The sequence below is a fragment of the Lottia gigantea genome (assembly GCF_000327385.1).
Source record: "Lottia gigantea unplaced genomic scaffold LOTGIsca_105, whole genome shotgun sequence".
In the NCBI taxonomy this organism is placed as follows: domain Eukaryota; kingdom Metazoa; phylum Mollusca; class Gastropoda; family Lottiidae; genus Lottia; species Lottia gigantea.
This window is the reverse complement of record NW_008706876.1, coordinates 43,395-63,203: the sequence shown is the minus strand read 5'-3', so window position 1 is coordinate 63,203 and position 19,809 is coordinate 43,395. Positions and strand designations below refer to the sequence as shown.

At 38.2% G+C, this 19,809-nt stretch overlaps 3 protein-coding genes across 3 annotated transcripts in view; all 3 read left to right on the top strand.

Annotated features, from left to right (window-relative positions):
* Window positions 1-15,979: 15,979 nt before the first annotated feature.
* Window positions 15,980-16,826, top strand: LOTGIDRAFT_170837 (hypothetical protein; the record flags this gene model as incomplete). The annotated part of the gene is made up of 2 exons (XM_009046691.1): window positions 15,980-16,378; window positions 16,710-16,826. The coding sequence occupies 2 exons, from the start codon at window positions 15,980-15,982 to the stop codon at window positions 16,824-16,826; spliced, it is 516 nt and encodes a 171-aa protein (XP_009044939.1).
* Window positions 16,827-18,517: 1,691 nt separating this feature from the next.
* LOTGIDRAFT_170836 (hypothetical protein) lies at window positions 18,518-19,363 on the top strand (the record flags this gene model as incomplete). The annotated part of the gene is made up of 1 exon (XM_009046690.1): window positions 18,518-19,363. The coding sequence occupies one exon, from the start codon at window positions 18,518-18,520 to the stop codon at window positions 19,361-19,363; it is 846 nt and encodes a 281-aa protein (XP_009044938.1).
* Window positions 19,364-19,715: 352 nt separating this feature from the next.
* Window positions 19,716-19,809, top strand: part of LOTGIDRAFT_170835 (hypothetical protein) — a gene marked incomplete at both ends in the record, with an annotated part of 952 nt that continues 858 nt past the window's right edge. Inside the window, one exon of the mRNA XM_009046689.1 lies at window positions 19,716-19,770. Within this exon, the coding sequence (XP_009044937.1) occupies window positions 19,716-19,770 (55 nt within the window). The remainder of the gene's footprint in view (window positions 19,771-19,809) is intronic.

Genomic DNA, 19,809 nt, shown 5'->3' with positions numbered 1-19,809 from the left:
CTGAGCTGAGTTTTGTTTGTCAGAACCACACGAGATCACTGTTTTATCAAGGGTCAACGAGAACAAAAAAATATCACCTGAAAGAATACAGCTAGGTAAAGTGTTTAGCCTCCATAATAAGTTGTACGTACTATACAATTCGTATTGGACATACACGTAGAAAACATCTTTGTGTCCTATTGTTTTATCAGGTCAAACCACGTCAAGAACGAAGACGAAGGATCGGATCAGCTATCATTTCTTTCGAGATCATTTGTCCCTTCTTATCCGTTAATTAAGCTGGTGATTTATGGAAAACCCTTTCAGGCATATAACTCATCTATTATATAGATGACGAAATGCAATGACATCCCTGTAATCTTTACTTAACATATCTCTAAGAATGGTAAATTACAGACCTGCTTTGAAATTTTATGTGGGTAGAGATTAGATGGTAATGATTAAAGGCTGGCGAAATGTCGAGAAAATCCTTCTACTAAGCGGATGCTGATTTACGGTTGATTAAAGGGATTCAGAAGACAACCTATAATTTGCTTAGTGGACGTTAAAGTTCAGAAATATATGTTATGTTCTTTCACACTGAAATATTTCCATTGTCTCGCCGTATTTTCACTTCATTTGCTTAAAAACATATTGACCGCCCACAATGAAAAACTGACTGGTTCTTCTGCATTTAAATAAAATTGTTCCATCAGAAGTGAGGACATTCTATCTAAGTCGCTATAACAGCATATGAGTGGTGGATATTAAATAACCCAGAACAGGAATAATAATAATTTTTTCAGACAACCACAGAATAAGGGGAGACGCAACTGTCATTTTAATCAGAATATCGGAAAGCTCACAGAATCCATTTTGCATGATATTATAAAACAAAATCCTTTAGTGTGTTTTCTTTTCACTCTCATACTTTGGGCAGTTGAACCTACAGCGCAGCGAAACGGTGGACCGTTTGCCTTGGTCTGTCGGCAAATCCGTTTACATCCATTGAACTTCTCTTGCAACATTGTTAATAAAGAAAAGCGGATGGCAGGAAGTGGAATACCGTGACAAGACTTGAAACCATTCACTACCATCTACTCCAACCAACCACTTAAACTGACAGTATAGTTAGTGGGATACAGATACCATGTCACAATATGTCAATTCTCATGCCAATTAAACTGACATCAGGTGTCAAATGAATGTGTAGTAAACCATTAGGATGATTAGTGTAAACCAAACCAAATTAGAATCATTTTGAGTACACTTTCAAAGTGAAGGTCACGTTTGGATCTTCCCCCACAGATCTATTTAGAAGCCATAAATACTTTTAAAGACTTGACGAGAAGGTAGCAAATTATTTTGTGAAGCACTCAAGAGAATTCATGAATATTTTATGGACATATGTGTTTTAAGGACACTTGTAGCTGTTATTTTATGTTTTTTTTTTCAATCAAGACGTCACTCCAGCAAATAGTACAAATGAAATTTACGAAAATGACACCTTGACATCATAACCTGGCCATGTATGTATAAAATTACAGGAACCGCAGACTGTGTAACATCGCTCAGCTAGCTTTCCACCGAGGAATGGTCCATTTGGATCAACGTAAGTTCATGTGAAAACAAGGGAAGATCTTACTTTCTCTGGCGTTACATGTGCAAATTCCTTTTATCTGGCTAACAATGTCATATCGTTTAACCTTTTTGCCATAATCGATAATATTATTCTGAAAAACAACACGTAAATTCCAGAATAGAATAAGTAGTAGACTGCGACTAATAGCAGCAGTGATTAGGTTTTTAATATTAAAAGCACTATATTAGGATTCTAATATCTAGTAGTTTATTACTCACCAGGGAAATTTATTAATGTAACAAATTTACTTTTAATTCTACCTTCACCTAAAATAGTTCTCAATAATATGGCAAACCGATTGAATATTGCCATTTATTGAGAAATAAAATTAAATGGAGTTTTTCGCTCTATTGCTCTAGCTTTAAGAAGAGTTGTGAACACTAGTGTCAGTCTGAAATTTTGATAGTTATCATCATAAGAACTTAAGAAAGACGATGAGCACTAGTATCCGCCTGACATTTGGATAGACACCATCGTCAGAGATAAGAAAGACGATGAATGTTAGTATCCGCCTGAAATTTGGATAGTTACCATCACCAGATGTTAAGAAAAACGATGAAAATTTGGATAGTTACCATCACCAGATGTTAAGAAAAACGATGAAAATTTGGATAGTTATCAACATCAATCTTAGGTTAATAAAAGGCGATGAACGCTAGTGTTCGCAATTTGGATTGTTATCAACAACAATCATTGGTTAAGCAAGACGATGAACGCTAGTATCCGCCTGAAATTTGGATAGTTATCAACATCAATCATAGGTTAAGAAATGCGATGAACGCCAGTGTTTGCCTGACTTTTGGATAGTTACCAACATCAGGAGAAATTTAGGGAGAAACGATCTTTAGTCCGAGGACTTTAGCACCAGATATAAATTATATAATACTATAAACGATTTTATTTAAAGCTATCAAATATTTCTATGTTTAGGAAATTACACTGTGAACAGATCTATTGAACAGCTCATGTACACGAATTAACAATTTATTAAACTATTTATTGACAATGCGCCCAACTTTCGTCACAGATATCAAATTTCGACCTTGAAAAAGAAAAAGAATGCTTCCAGTACGATTACTTGATCTGTTTGAACCCTGGAACGTGACATAAATTCCTAATTTGAACAGAGTGATTCTTCTTTGTTTCTGAATCCGGAAATAAAGTGAAGAATTTATCCTAACGAAGAACATATGAAGATTTAGAATTAGGGCTGAGAGTTGCCTCTATCGTATTCAACAATTCAGTTACGGTTAGTCCTACACATCAAAGCTCTACAAACTGCAGGAGAGAATTTTATGTTAAAAAATAAAAACCACTTTAGTCCATGGTCTCACACTCGTCTTGTTGAGCCACTGTAGTCAAGTCCTTTGAATACATCATAGTTTGCCAGCTTTTTAAAACTTAAATTTTTGCTCAATCGACCAGTCTTGTAGTTTGTTATTTACAAATATTTCTTGTTAAAGTATGTGTATCTGCATATTTAATTAGAATGAGAGGTTTCTTCCATTCGTTTCTTGACCGCCTGAGCTAGTCAATACTCTAAAAAAGAATATTCCAAGGGAGATAACTTCCACGTGTAAGGAATGTAACAGACTACTTAAACGTTATTGCTTCAAAGCACCCAATCAAACTTCTTTTACTGAACTTAAGTCATGATCAACATCTTATGTATTGAACTGCAGGACAATCAGTTAGTGAACAAAACATATCCAAATATATTTTATTATGTTATCCGTTCAATGTCAATAACATTTATTAAAATTTTTTAAAATTTTTGTAGTCACTCCAGTTAACTGTAAAAAAAAGCCTACAAAAAAATCTCTTGATAACCCTGCACCTTCCATTAGCAGAACCAAAAATAAGAAAAAGAAAATGAAAGTGTAGCGTTGGATAGGAATCGGGATTTCAAATAACTCAATTATGATTCTTCTATACTACGAATTTTAAAAGGCCTATTTTGTGATGCATAAACGTGTTCTAGTAATTGTCCAATATAACAAGTCAGCAAACTGTTCGTACAAGAGCCAGAAGTCAACAATGAGAAAATGGGAATAATTTGGTTTTTATTCACAACAGCCCAGCTCAAGCTACCTAAAAGCTGATAACATGATAACATCATCAGGCCAGTTGTCCATAATTGCTTCAATAATGATGTGCAAGACATCTTTGGCTTTTACTCTATCTAAAAGCGGGAATAGACGAGGTACGGTGTCCAGTGCGGGATTATCTAGACAGAAAAAATTGTAGAAGCGAATCGTGTTCCGAGCCGAACATCGTGCGTTCACTTTTTATTTTTTTCAACTGTATCGATAACCCCACACCGTACGCTACGTCTAATCTCACCTTAACGCGTGTTAATCATACAAAAATTTAGACGCCTAGATACTTTTGCAACCTTCGTATTTGTAGGACTATTAGAAACACCCATGGCTTGTTATTGCACAATTCACAATATTCCCCACCGTATGGAAGAGATGGCAGTACCGTGTTAACTGTTGACACAAAACGATGTGTCATCCGTTCAATTATTTAAATATGACAAAATTCTTTGAGTAAGAAAACAACAATTAAATTGAGTATCTCAATCCTGGTTCTTTTTTCAGCAATCTGCTGACGGATAAACGATTAATTCACTTTGAATTTATTCGACAACATTTGATCATCAACAGGTCATTTAGACACGAGCTGTAGAACAATGTTGCTGACCCAATATTACGGTATTCGTTGACATCCGGTGGGTTCGTTTTGCCGCATTGCCCAACTTGCCGCATCGTGCCCAACTGCACAAAAACGACTTGTAAAACTAGATTTTTTGATGGAATATTCATGAAACGAAGATCAAGTTTGAATTTGAGCTGTTTTCGACCGTTAAAAGCAGAGTTATTGCCCTTGCCCTTCCTCTCTTAGTTTTCAACCGATTTTGATGAAACTTAAAATGGATGTTATTGGACCTAAATCGAAAGGTTTGAGAAAGTTTAGTTAACTTCTTATTAAATTTAAGACTTTTTCAAGATGTAGGCCTCTTACGTCAGTTTTGAGGAGTTATCACCCTTTAACCTCTATACAGTAAGTGCTTCTATCAACATCAATTGCTTGTAAACACTCTAAAAACTAGAGTGTTTGAAAGAATCAAATAAAATTCGGTATGTGCATACATATTCATTAAACGAAGGTCCGTCGGTCCTTCCGTCCGCCCGTCGTCCGTCCGTCCGTCAACATTTGCTTATAAACGCTCTAAAAATCTTTAGATTTTTTGATGGAATCAAATGAAATTCGGTATGTGTATACATATTGATAAAACGAAGATCAAGTTCGAATTTGAGCTATTTTCGACTCTTAGAAGCAGAGTTATTGCCCTTGCCCCAAAATCTTGAATATGTACCATCCCCATGCCGCGGTGGGGGTATATGTCTGTGGTCCACTATCTAATTTTTATTTTTTCTAAACAATCGCAGGTTCGTCGATTTGTGTAGTTAGTAGTGTGAAGACAATCAACCCCAGCTTCTACCTTGTCCACCAGGACATTCTGGGACTTATCTGGAACCAGTGGTGGCTGAGCCACTGCCGAATTATGGAGCACATCGAATGCGAGAATTTTAAACTTCTCCTCGCTTGATAATTCTGATTTACTATTCAGAAGATTTTCACTATTCAAAAGATTTTCACTTTCAGGCATTTCAGTTGCCATTTTTCTAACACAAGGGTGACGTTATTGGCATATAGTAGAGGGATATAACTCTTGCAAGTTATTACCAAATTTATTTATTGCACTTGTCTTGTTTCGTTTTATGGATTTATGTATTTTGTATTACGGTTCTGATCGTTTGTACTTGGTATTTATTTTATTCCAGATTTTACCATAAAACTATAGTTTCGATTTCCTAACAGGTCCAAATTATACTTAATAAAAAAAAGATGCGAGACAACAGATTAAAATATTTCGTTTCATATAAAAAAAAAATGCGGCAAGTTGGGCAATGCGGCAAAACGAACCCACCGGTTGACATCGGCGTCTGTGGCTTTAACGTCGAGGCCTTTGTCATTGTCTTCCTTGTAATGGGGTCACTGTTTTAAATCATCGTTTCTCCATCTCCAAAGGAACCATTTCATTAATAATTGGATCGAAAACGTCTTTGATATTCCCACTTGCTGTACTTCGTCGAGTTTAAACATTTGAAAAATTCCTCTCGAGTTTTTAAGAGACAATACCAAATGTAAGAAAGTGTGAAGCTTTAGTTGCACACTGCACTACTGTTAAGGTGAAGGACAAGTCATCTAAAATTAGATTACTACTAAATCTGTCAATAATTGCAATTTCTAGAATTCTTAACTTGTGAACAAACTGGTGTGTTGGTCATTATCATAAGAGTAAAATACGAACCGAAACGGCCTCATTTCAACAATGTTCAACATAGTGTAAATTTCTGTTATCGTTATTCATAGATGAAATATTTCCCATTGAATATCCATTTTACAGGGCGCTTAAGAAACTAACGTAAAAAGTGATCAGCTGATGGGGCCGGATGACCTATTTCAATACTAAGTCTATGGAGAAATATCCATGTTCTGACCTATAAAGGACTGAAATAGATAGAGGACATGTTAAACTACCGTTTGCAATAAAAATTATACCTCTCAGACCAAAATTGTTATGGCCATTTTAGTGCGGGGGTTGGGGTCGGCAGGAGCCGACTAGAATTTGACGGATTGGACACGGAGAAATGGTACAAAATTGGGTGAAATGCAAGTTGACGGATGGGTGGCCGAGGACGGGGTATTAATTACGGACGTCCGATGGCTTAGCCGTACAGTACGTATAGTATATTCGCAGGATCTCACAGGGCTGCGCAACGGATAGGTCTCCACGGTAATGAAGGTTGACTCAGAGGCTGCGAGGTATGCAATATGTATGGAGCAGGTAAAATACAAAGCAGCTATGGTAATGGGGTACAAATTGGCGAGTTGTGCATGGTATTGAGGGACTTACTGGGTAGGAAGCAAGGTAAAGGAAAGGGTGTCCTGCGGGTGTTTTGTGCAACTATAAAAGGAGCACAATTTAAATTTCATCTCGGTCTATAGCCGCGATCGCACATAGGCGTATTCAAGGCCGTATGAAGCGCGGATGTCCAAATGAGACTATCCGTGTTGTATCCGAGAGAATCCCCACAACGTCCCTCGACATACGTGGGATACGCATGTGATCCGTACTGATACGTCGATTTTGGCGGAAATTTCAAACATGTTTAAAACATCCGTCAATTCTTCCAGTATAGACGTCATACGTAGATAAATCCTGATTGCCGGAGAAGCATACTTGGCATACGTGAAAGCATACTTGCCATACGTAACACTTACCTCGATAATACTTCGTATCCGTGCTTCCCAAACAGTCATCAGATCATTCACGGAAGCGAAGTACAAATGCATGGATGGTTTCGTTAGAGTCCACGTGTTCTCCGTAATAGCTAATATAGCATGGCTGCGACATATTTGAGCCGTATGTCACGGATGAACGGCGTATGCTTGCGTGAGCGTGACGTGTTGGACAGGGCTAGGGGTCATGTTAGTGCGGTTGAGTGGTTATTATAAAAGGAATTGTTATTGGTACAATTTATTAACGATTTGACAGCCTACGAAGAAACTGTGACAATTAAAGTGACAATTAAAGTTCGGTGCCTCGGACTATGTTTTTTGTGTTGTAAGCTACACGAAGGTGTCCCCAAAGCAGACTACTGTAAACGAACTGGTTCCAACTGCACGCTTTCGACACTTCCGAACATGCCGTCGTACAGTCAACAACGTTGCAGGATACTGTAACCATCTTCACTTCCATGTTTATAGATGTAAAATAAATTATTTCAAACACAACGTGAAGTCCTACATTCTAGTCAGTCTTGTGTAATCACCAGTACACAGAAACATCGCCTAGAATTTGCAGCAATTGTACCTGGTGAAGATGTCAATCCACAGAGCAGGCCTGCAAGTTCGTCAGAAGATGATGGGGTCTCACTTGCTGCTACTGCTGCTGAAGTTGGAGGTTCCAGACCAAGTACTAGTGACCGTCCACAGCATCCAACGTCTGCAAGTCCCAGTCCAGGCCAACATCAACACCATATACATCTCCCGCTGTCCGAGAAGACACACCCGCTGCTACTGGTCCTGATGCGGCGTCTGGGAAGAAGAGACCGAGAAAGGCTGGGAAACTGCACCTGCCTCAGACGGATTAGCAACTAGTAGCAGAATTGGAGGACAAATTGAAAAGCCTGCAACAGACAGCAGACCCTCACACAGTTAGAGTTCGGAACTGGGTCGAGTATATGTACTCTGCAGCTGGACCACAACAGCTAAGAGGATTTTCAGGTCATAACGCTTCTGCACCAGGTGAAGGCAAAGGCAAGGGCACAAATACAACAACAGCAGCAGTACGGTTGCTATTCACAGCAGCAGCCTCCGCCTCCTCCTGCAGCGACTGTCACAATTGCGAATGTGCGTCCGCCTCCTCCAGCTGCAAGTTACCAGGGACAACCAAGTCCAGGGCCTTCCACATTGTACCCACAGTCTGTACCTAATCTGCAACTGCAGCATCATCAACCACCGTCGGTCGCCTCCAGCATCTCCGACCCAGACACGATGCACCCTTCAACGCCCTTTAAGATGAGTACCTACTTGTCATCACTCGCCAGCCCGAACATTTTGTTTGTGCAAAGTAAATGATGAACCTTAATTGTTATCTTGGCCCATTGTTTTGGACATTTGCTGTTTTAATTGTGGCCATTTTTTCCAATTGTAATGTTATTAATGAAGCCAATTTTTGTTGCCATTTTATATTGTTATAGTGGCCTATTGTTGTTGCACTATTTTGTTGTTATTGACACCTGTTGAAGGTTTTGGTTTGCTTTAATAATTAAAGCTATGAAACTTGACTTGTTTTCATTTTAATTTCTTAATTTACAAAACCTGGCAGTATTTAACAGTAATACAATACAATTTATGAAATATTACAGTTGACAATTTTGAAGACTTAGGCAAATGTGCGACAGCTGCAGGATCAAGTTATCAATTCTTCAGATCATGTCGTCTTGCCAATGCACGCCTCCAGCTTCTGAGTTGATGTAGTCTACCAGGTGCAGCTTTGTATTCTAGGTAGCATAGTTCCCTCTGTTCACACATGGTATGTCTGGCAGTTCCCCATTGTCCCTCCAAAGTCCTGGTATCATCTGGTGGGTATCTCGATCTTCCTGGTCTACCAATATAGTCTGGGCTGCAGGATACACCAGTCTCATCATATTGTGAAGGCAGCAACAGACAATGACTATGGATTCCACTGTCTTTGCCTTCTGTGGCATAGTAGTAAATAAACATCTGAACCTTACTGCCAGGATGCCAAAAGCATTTTCCACCACTCTTCTGGTTCTTAACAACCTGTAGTTATAAAGTCTCTGCTCTCTCGTCATGTTCCTCAGGGACAGATGTTTCATGAGCCAGCTTCTTAAGGGGAAAACATCATCTCCCAGTATAAAGAAAGATATTGGTGTGTCTTGACCAGGCAGAGGTTCAGGAGGAGGCAGACCATCAGAGCCAGCACCACTTGCACCACACTCGACATACAGGAACTTGTAGTCTGCATCAACCAGAGCCATCAAAACTATGGAGTGAAAGCCTTTGTAATTATAATAAACAGATCCACCTTTGGCAGGACATTTGATGGCCACATGCCTGCCATCAATGGCACCAAGTGCATGCGGAAAATTCCATCTGGTCTCAAACAGGTCAGCAACTTTTCTACACTCTTCAGGTGTTGTTTGGCAGCTGATGGCATCTTCTGCATATGCTTCAATGATGGCCTCACAGACTTCAGGAACTATTCTGCAGATGGTATTGCTTGCCACCCTAAAGTCATACATGAGAGACTTGTAGCTGTTCCCAGTGGCCAGATATCTAAGGGTGATGGCGAGCTTCAATCCAGGGTCCAAAGCCTTCCTCCAGAATGTGTCTTCTTTGTGTATCTTGGGCCCAACTTTTACCAGCATCTCTGTAAACATTTCAGGCTCAAATCTCAGGAGGTTCCTGTAGTGAGGTTGATATTCTCGCTCCAATTCAGTAATTGCTCATATAGCCCCAGATCACTAGCCAAGATCTAACCCAAAATCTCCTCTTGGCAATTCTTCTCTCGTTGGTAGTATTTCCTTTTCTTCTTTCATCCCTTCTCTGTCTTCTCTTTAGCTTTTTCAACAAACCAAAACATAAGCCAGTTGTCAAAATTGGCTGAGTTATGGCCATTTTAGCGCGGGGGTGGGGGGCGGCAGGCAACCTATACAGTCTCTATGCAATCTAGTGGCAGCGGTCCAGGTGAAGACCAAATCTTTGACAGGCTGCCGTTCGACAACTATCAGAGATGGAAAGCTGAAATTTGCACTGCAGGTCCGGACCCATCTGAAGTTGTACTGTTGCAAATTTCAAGTTCCTACCGTGAAAACTCTGCCAGTTGCAACACTTTTGGTCTCAGACTTTTTCTCCAAACCAAAACATAAGCCAGTTTCCACTTGAAATTGAGGGTGCAACTTCAAAATCGATTTTCTCCAAAGTTTTCAAAAATGCGAATTTGTGTTTTCGACTGAAAGAGATAGAAGACATGTTAAACTACCGTTTGCAACAAAAATCATACCTCTAGGATCAAAATTGGCTGAGTTATGGCCATTTTAGCGCGGGGTGGGGGGCGGCAGGCAGCCTATACAGTCTCTATGCAATCTATTGACAGCGGTCCAGGTGAAGACCAAATCTTTGACAGGCTGCCGTTCGAAAACTATCAGAGATGGAAAGCTGAAATTTGCACTGCAGGTCCGGACCCATCTGAAGTTGTAATGTTGCAAATTTCAAGTTCCTACCGTGAAAACTCTGCCAGTTGCAGCACTTTTGGTCTCAGACTTTTTCTCCAAACCAAAACATAAGCCAGTTTCCACTTGAAATTGAGGGTGCAACTTCAAAATCGATTTTCTCCAAAGATTTCAAAAATGCGAATTTGTGTTTTGGACTGAAAGAGATAGAAGACATGTTAAACTACCGTTTGCAACAAAAATCATACCTCTAGGATCAAAATTGGCTGAGTTATGGCCATTTTAGCGCGGGATGGGGGGCGGCAGGCAGCCTATACAGTCTCTATGCAATCTAGTGGCAGCGGTCCAGGTGAAGACCAAATCTTTGACAGGCTGCCGTTCGAAAACTATCAGAGACGGAAAGCTGAAATTTGCACTGCAGGTCCGGACCCATCTGAAGTTGTACTGTTGCAAATTTCAAGTTCCTACCGTGAAAACTCTATCAGTTGCAGCACTTTTGGTCTCAGACTTTTTCACCAAACCAAAACATAAGCCAGTTTCCACTTGAAATGGAGGGTGCAACTTCGAAATCGATTTTCTCCAAAGATTTCAAAAATGCGAATTTGTGTTTTCGACTGAAAGAGATAGAAGACATGTTAAACTACCGTTCGCAACAAAAATCATACCTCTAGGGTCAAAATTGGCTGAGTTATGGCCATTTTAGCGCGGGGGTGGGGGGCGGCAGGCAGCCTATACAGTCTCTATGCAATCTATTGACAGCGGTCCAGGTCAAGACCAAATCTTTGACAGGCTGCCGTTCGAAAACTATCAGAGATGGAAAGCTGAAATTTGCACTGCAGGTCCGGACCCATCTGAAGTTGTAATGTTGCAAATTTCAAGTTCCTACCGTGAAAACTCTGCCAGTTGCAGCACTTTTGGTCTCAGACTTTTTCTCCAAATCAAAACATAAGCCAGTTTCCACTTAAAATTGAGGGTGCAACTTCAAAATCGATTTTCTCCAAAGTTTTCAAAAATGCGAATTTGTGTTTTGGACTGAAAGAGATAGAAGACATGTTAAACTACCGTTTGCAACAAAAATCATACCTCTAGGATCAAAATTGGCTGAGTTATGGCCATTTTAGCGCGGGGGTGGGGGGCGGCAGGCAGCCTATACAGTCTCTATGCAATTTAGTGGCAGCGGTCCAGGTGAAGACCAAATCTTTGACAGGCTGCCGTTCGAAAACTATCAGAGACGGAAAGCTGAAATTTGCACTGCAGGTCCGGACCCATCTGAAGTTGTACTGTTGCAAATTTCAAGTTCCTACCGTGAAAACTCTATCAGTTGCAGCACTTTTGGTCTCAGACTTTTTCACCAAACCAAAACATAAGCCAGTTTCCACTTGAAATGGAGGGTGCAACTTCGAAATCGATTTTCTCCAAAGATTTCAAAAATGCGAATTTGTGTTTTCGACTGAAAGAGATAGAAGACATGTTAAACTACCGTTCGCAACAACAATCATACCTCTAGGGTCAAAATTGGCTGAGTTATGGCCATTTTAGCGCAGGGGTGGGGGGCGGCAGGCAGCCTATACAGTCTCTATACAATCTAGTGGCAGCGGTCCAGGTGAAGACCAAATCTTTGACAGGCTGCCGTTCGAAAACTATCAAAGATGGAAAGCTGAAATTTGCACTGCAGGTCCGGACCCATCTGAAGTTGTAATGTTGCAAATTTCAAGTTCCTACCGTGAAAACTTTGCCAGTTGCAGCACTTTTGGTCTCAGACTTTTTCTCCAAATCAAAACATAAGCCAGTTTCCACTTAAAATTGAGGGTGCAACTTCAAAATCGATTTTCTCCAAAGTTTTCAAAAATGCGAATTTGTGTTTTCGACTGAAAGAGATAGAAGACATGTTAAACTACCGTTTGCAACAAAAATCATACCTCTAGGATCAAAATTGGCTGAGTTATGGCCATTTTAGCGCGGGGTGGGGGGCGGCAGGCAGCCTATACAGTCTCTATGCAATCTAGTGGCAGCGGTCCAGGTGAAGACCAAATCTTTGACAGGCTGCCGTTCGAAAACTATCAGAGACGGAAAGCTGAAATTTGCACTGCAGGTCCGGACCCATCTGAAGTTGTACTGTTGCAAATTTCAAGTTCCTACCGTGAAAACTCTATCAGTTGCAGCACTTTTGGTCTCAGACTTTTTCACCAAACCAAAACATAAGCCAGTTTCCACTTGAAATGGAGGGTGCAACTTCGAAATCGATTTTCTCCAAAGATTTCAAAAATGCGAATTTGTGTTTTCGACTGAAAGAGATAGAAGACATGTTAAACTACCGTTCGCAACAAAAATCATACCTCTAGGGTCAAAATTGGCTGAGTTATGGCCATTTTAGCGCGGGGTGGGGGGCGGCAGGCAGCCTATACAGTCTCTATGCAATCTAGTGGCAGCGGTCCAGGTGAAGACCAAATCTTTGACAGGCTGCCGTTCGAAAACTATCAGAGATGGAAAGCTGAAATTTGCACTGCAGGTCCGGACCCATCTGAAGTTGTAATGTTGCAAATTTCAAGTTCCTACCGTGAAAACTCTGCCAGTTGCAGCACTTTTGGTCTCAGACTTTTTCTCCAAATCAAAACATAAGCCAGTTTCCACTTAAAATTGAGGGTGCAACTTCAAAATCGATTTTCTCCAAAGTTTTCAAAAATGCGAATTTGTGTTTTCGACTGAAAGAGATAGAAGACATGTTAAACTACCGTTTGCAACAAAAATCATACCTCTAGGATCAAAATTGGCTGAGTTATGGCCATTTTAGCGCGGGGTGGGGGGCGGCAGGCAGCCTATACAGTCTCTATGCAATCTAGTGGCAGCGGTCCAGGTGAAGACCAAATCTTTGACAGGCTGCCGTTCGAAAACTATCAGAGACGGAAAGCTGAAATTTGCACTGCAGGTCCGGACCCATCTGAAGTTGTACTGTTGCAAATTTCAAGTTCCTACCGTGAAAACTCTATCAGTTGCAGCACTTTTGGTCTCAGACTTTTTCACCAAACCAAAACATAAGCCAGTTTCCACTTGAAATTGAGGGTGCAACTTCAAAATCGATTTTCTCCAAAGATTTCAAAAAATGCGAATTTATGTTTTCGACTGAAAGAGATAGAAGACATGTTAAACTACCGTTAGTAGTATATGTGTTTTCGGATATGACGCATTTGACATCTGCGGATGCGCAGCTTTTTCATGCGTCATATCCGAAAACACACAACTGTTAAAATTTATTATAACAGACTCCCCAAACTGTTAAAATACATTATAACAGACTCCCCTAACTGTTAAAAATGTATTATAACAGACTCTCCAAACTGTTAAAAAATATATCATAACAGACTCCTCCAAACTGTATTATAAATTACCCAAAACCACAGACAAGATTCACTAAAATAATACAGTATAAAATAAGCGCATTAAAAAAAAATAAAAATGTCTTTAATTTTAAAACACGAAAAAAAAATTCGAAGGAGACGGTTTCTTCTCTGCTCTAACATCTCTCATCCCCAAAGTGGCCAACTTTGTCTCAAACAACAAATTTCCTCAGGAGAAGATGCAGTGAAAAGATCTAATGATTCATTTCTATCGCTTGAATAGTTTTCTCCTTGTATTAAATCTGTCGTATTAAAAATATATGGTGTTTATTTGATTATTGGACAAATATGTCTTTAATAAATGTCCATCCTCCTAAAACGTATTTCGGTGCGGGAGACATTCAAAAGTCATTGGGTTCTCTTCCTGGATTCCCATGGGCAAAATATCCCGGAGAAAAACATCTCCCAGGGCACAATTATACAGGTCCAGGCACTAGGTTAGATCTGCGTTTAGACGAAAATGATAATCCCAAACCAGGGGAAGAACCCGTTAATAGAGTTGACGCAGCAGCGCTCAAACACGACATACTGTACAGAAACAAAGACATAACAATCAGACACCAAGCAGACAAACAAATGATAGACGAACTTGAAAATATCCCCAATCCCACTTTCAAAGAGAAATTACAAAGGGCTCTTATCATAAAACTCTTGAAGGCAAAATTGAAATTGGGTATGGGCATAGCAGACGAGATTCACAAAGAATTTCGAAAAAACAAACATTACGTCAAAGTCAAAGTTTTTGATAAAGATGAAATTTGGTCAGCCGATTTAATCAACATGCCAGTCGAGAGAGGGTACAAGTATTGTTTGACGGTGATCGACATATACACGAGATACGCTTGGGTCTTTCCCTTGAAAAACAAATCGGGGCTGACTGTCAAACAAGCATTCGAAACCATAATGAAACAATCCGACAGGCGACCCCTAAAGTTGTGGGTTGATAAAGGAAGCGAATTCTACAACAGAAATGTGAAATCTCTGGGGTTTGAAATTTACAGCACGCATAACGAAGGCAAGGCAGTAGTGATAGAAAGATTCAACAGGACTCTTAAAAGCAAATTATTCAAGAAATTCACGGAAATGAAATCTCAAAAATGGTTTAAAATATTACCAGTTGTTGTCGACGAATACAATAACAAAATACATTCGTCTATAGGTGTGACGCCAACGCAAGCTTCGAATAACCCGTATATCATAAAGTCCGTCAACACTCGAAACAACTTTGAAAACGAGATTAGCAATTTGAATATTAAACCAAAATTCAAAGTTGGAGATCGAGTTCGTATTTTTAAATATAAATCATAGTTTCAGAAAGGTTACGTCGGGTATTAGACTAACGAGATATTCATCGTTGATAAAATAAACACCACATCACCTCCCACGTATGAATTAATCGATCAAGACAAAGAACAAATCATAGGAAGGTTTTATCAAAATGAACTACAAAAAACTGACTTTTAAAAATGAATCTCGAAAATGAAGATTTAGATGAAAGGTTAAGAAATTTAGATGTCGACAAGCATTTACACTCTCTTAAATTAAAATTTTTTAAATTTAAATGTAAATTTATCTTCAAAATATTATTGAATGTGTTTTATCAGAATGTTATACAAGTTTTTTCAAACACAAACTAAGTATATATTTCGTCAATTGGGTCTTCAGCAATACTTACCGCCTACTTCGAAAAACACCTAAAAAAATCAACTTAAAAAATGAATGCATTTCTCGATGAATACGGAAAAGATACGACCACAAACTTTCAACTTGTGAAATGGGCCAAGGAATTGAACGTCTCGCCGTTTTATTATTGCATGCGAGATGAAATTGATGAACTGAAATACAAGAAAGGTAAATTTTACGCCATCACATTCACACGTCGGATCAAAAAGGAGTTCATCACTCTGCTCTACACAAAGATTCTTTGAATAACTTTTATTTCTTTGATTCTTCGGTCTAGAACCGACAGAAGAGATAACGAAATTAACTAGCAAACCAATCAAATGTTCTACGTTTCAAATTCAAATGCCCGGACAAAAGCTGTGTGGACAGCTGTCGCTTTGGGTTTTATATCGGTTGAGTTTGGGAGAAAAGTTTGAAGAAATTATAATAAATTTAACTCAATAAAAATGGCAAACAAGTTTGGATTAGGGTCTTTACCTCTAGAATCTAAAAATCCCATGACGACGTTTATACACAAAGCGAAACCTTTTTTCGTGGATCAAATCGGAGACACCTTACAAGGGGATATCGATATGAACAATTTCAAAATAACTAATTTAAAGTTTCCAGGAAACGATAACGATGCCGTGAACAAGAAATATTTACTGGATCAAATTCAAATAGATAAGGACCATGTTGAAAATAGAATAACTGACGTGAAAAGATACCTCAGACGAAATATTAAAAATCTTGTGGACGAACCCAAACTACAACAAGAGTTAACGAGTTTGAAACGTCTTATTCAAGTGGATAAAACAAGTCAGTTGCAAAATTTAATATCTAACTTAGACGATAAGATTACGAAGGTAAAAATAGACGTCCAACGTTTAATAGATAACCCAAATGTAAACGAGGATAAGTTGAAACTAAAAACGAATTGCTAGCAGAACTAGACAAGACCGCGGAAAAAACCGAGTTACAAAATTCGATATCCAATTTGAACGAAAAGATCGCGAAGCAAAAATCAGATGTTCGAGATATAATTAACACACTTCCCATTGACAAAGATACGTTGAAACGACAATTGACTGCTTTGGATACTAAAATCACGGACGAATTAGAAAAAGAAGTGGGTGTGATTAAAAACTTTCTTCAAAATAAATTTGAGATGATATGAAAAATTATATTAAAGAACAGGTCAATCTTTTAGTATCTAGAATTCATGACGATTTTTTGAGACAAGAGAAAAAGTTGACCAAATTAGAAGCTATTGTCACGGACAAGTCGTATTTTCAATCTTCCATTCGAAAGTGACACTGTCTTCGATGAAAAAGACCAAATTTATAAGTCAAACAAATACGGATTCAAAGCAGAAATAAAAGTGGGTTCTCTCGCAGACGGAGAACCTAAAAACAAACGTATTCGATATCGGCGAAACGGAAGCGTTTACTTTTCGAGGTAATTGTCTGATTCAAATAGAGTTTCCCATGAAGGTTAAAGTCAATAAAGTAGTCTTCAAACAAACCGGTAATGCCGTCAAACATATTTCATTATTCAATGATGGTAATTTTGAAGAGAATATACGTTTGATTGATAAAAGGGATCAGGAAATTGAAACGAAAAATGGTAAATATGTAGACATCAAAATTCCACGAGGCTTACACGTACACGGATCAATAGAATCGAGCAGTCACGAGTTTTTATGAACAACAGACTTTGAATACGTAAATCTGTATTTCGCTTTAGGTGAAAAATACACCTCGATCGATGTTCATAAAAGTCAACAAGAAAGAGAGTTTATAGTACATTTATCGTTTGCCGAAGACTCCATCCTTGAAGGTGGTGGTTATATTTTTAGAGCCAAGATAAACATCGAAAAAGAAAAAATATAATATTCCTATCATCTTAAAGAGGACCATACGAAAAAATAAATTTTGTTAGTACGCGTAAATGTTTTTACTTTTAATACCCTCAAATATAATAATGCTAGGCCAAACAAGCGCGCTCTATACGATATTCCGTGGTTCTATTTATCGGAAATTCACTTCATTTAACGACTTAAAAAAATGGAACTTGAAAGCAGACAACAATACATGATAGACAAACAAGAAGAGTTGAAAATAAAGTTGAGACAGTACAATACATGCAGGAAAACATGGAGTAGAATCGATTCTTTTTTCAAAACAGCGAGCACAGTTCTAACGGTAGGAGTAACGGTGGCAACGGCCGTGACTGGTGGATTAATGCTTCCGGTCATCGTCCCAACCGTATTGGCTGCATTAACAGCCGTTCAAACGACCTCTTGCGGTCTCATCACTTTAGGTTTCACGAGCAAAAAGAAAGCTCATTATAAAAAGAAAACGGATATCTTGAATATGTATCTTAATCAATTGTACATCTTTTTCGAAAGATCGAGAGAAGACAAGAACATAACAGTTGAAGAATTAAAAGAATTCAATGAAATTTTGGACAAATTCCATACAGAAATATCAGCGGTCAAAATAAAGAAATAATCAAAAATATATACTTAAATAAATACGAAAAAACTTGCAGACGATGAAAGATTGATAGAAAACGCTCTATTTTCCGATGTTATCAAGGTTATCTCTGATAAATTTAAAACATTCAAAGGACAAATTAAAATAGATGGAGAGATAGTCGAGGAAGGGAATCACAGACAATACATGTCACTCCTCGGTTTCAATGCCAAAACTTTTCACAATATCTTTTCAAATATGGACAAAAACACCGATGCTTCCGATTGGTATTTTACAGGAAAAATAATTTTAATGAAAGACAATTTCCAAGAAATAAAATGATCGAGAGATGGTAGAGGAGGAACTGATCTACTTAAAAAGATAAATGAATACGAAGGCGAAAATTGTTACATACCTACAGATGGTCACTGTTTTATCAAATGCGTCAATCGTGTTTTGAACAAAGATTTAACATGTAAATTTCAAGAATACATCAACGGGTTTTCAAAAGCAAATAGAAAAGGAGTGATGACTTGTGCTAGAATGAATGAATTCAACAAGAAATTTAACACTTCGTTTCAAATTTATAATCCCAAAAACAGACATTTTCACCCCAGAGACGTACATGATGAATTAGATTGGGTTTTTTACTTACACAACTCGCATTTCTGTCTGATTAGAAGAAGCCAAAAAAGTTTTGGAATTCAAGAAATAGAAGACAATTACGAACAGGTGTGGAAAACGTGTAGAGACGATACCGCAGTAACACAGGTTTCACCCCTCAAACTAAGTATGAGTGATGATGCGTTATTCGCTTGGGATTGCGAAACGTATTCAGAAAAAGACACGCGAAGAGCAATTCCGTATTGTTGCACTTTAATTAATTTAGAAAAACTAAGAAAAAAGTTAGAAACGATAAAAGATTTAAATCCTACTGATAAAGTTCCAGAAGAATTTTATGATAAACTAATGAATGTAGTAGAAATATTTGTAGGTACAGATTGTATAGATCAAATGTTGAAATATTTAGGTCAATATGATAGAAAGAGATTAATATTAATTTCTCATAACGGCAGTGGTTTCGATAACTGGATCGTGCTTAAAAATACAAAAAAACTAACGCATTGCCCTTTAAAAACACCCAGAGGAATTCTATCTTTTCCTTTATCTAATCCATACACAGATGAAGATTTACAGAAAAAATGGAAAACACAGAAAGAAATAAAGGGTAACTATTTACAACATATTAATTTCACGTGTTCCTATCAACACGAATCCTCTAGTTTGGCTGCATGGGGAAATTCTTCCAATCTCCCGGCGAATTTGAGAAAGATTGCCTACGTAGATATCGCTAAATACACGCAAGACAACTGAGAGGAATTGAGACACGAATGGGAAGCTTACGCCAAGAGAGACACTCTCTGTTTGGGAGCTTGTTTGATAAAATACAACCAAGTCACGAAAGAAGTTGTAAACCAGAATATGTAAAATAATCTAGCGGCTCCATCTTTATCTTTAAAGGGTTGGTATTATTTATATCATTACGATAAAGAAATGGTGGAAGAAGAATGGTATTAAACTACTAGAATGGTTGCGAAACATACCGGAAAAAGAAAATATAGAAAAAGATTATTCGCACACTAATCCTTTTATAAGAAATTTTATCAGACGATCTATTAAAGGAGGAAGAGTTTCGGCAAATAGAAAATCATTTGAAACGAACAAAATGGATGAAATTTGTAACGTATTAAAGGAATATATTTCACAAAGTGACACAGAAAGTAATAACATAATTGATTTATTCAAAGAATACAATGCAA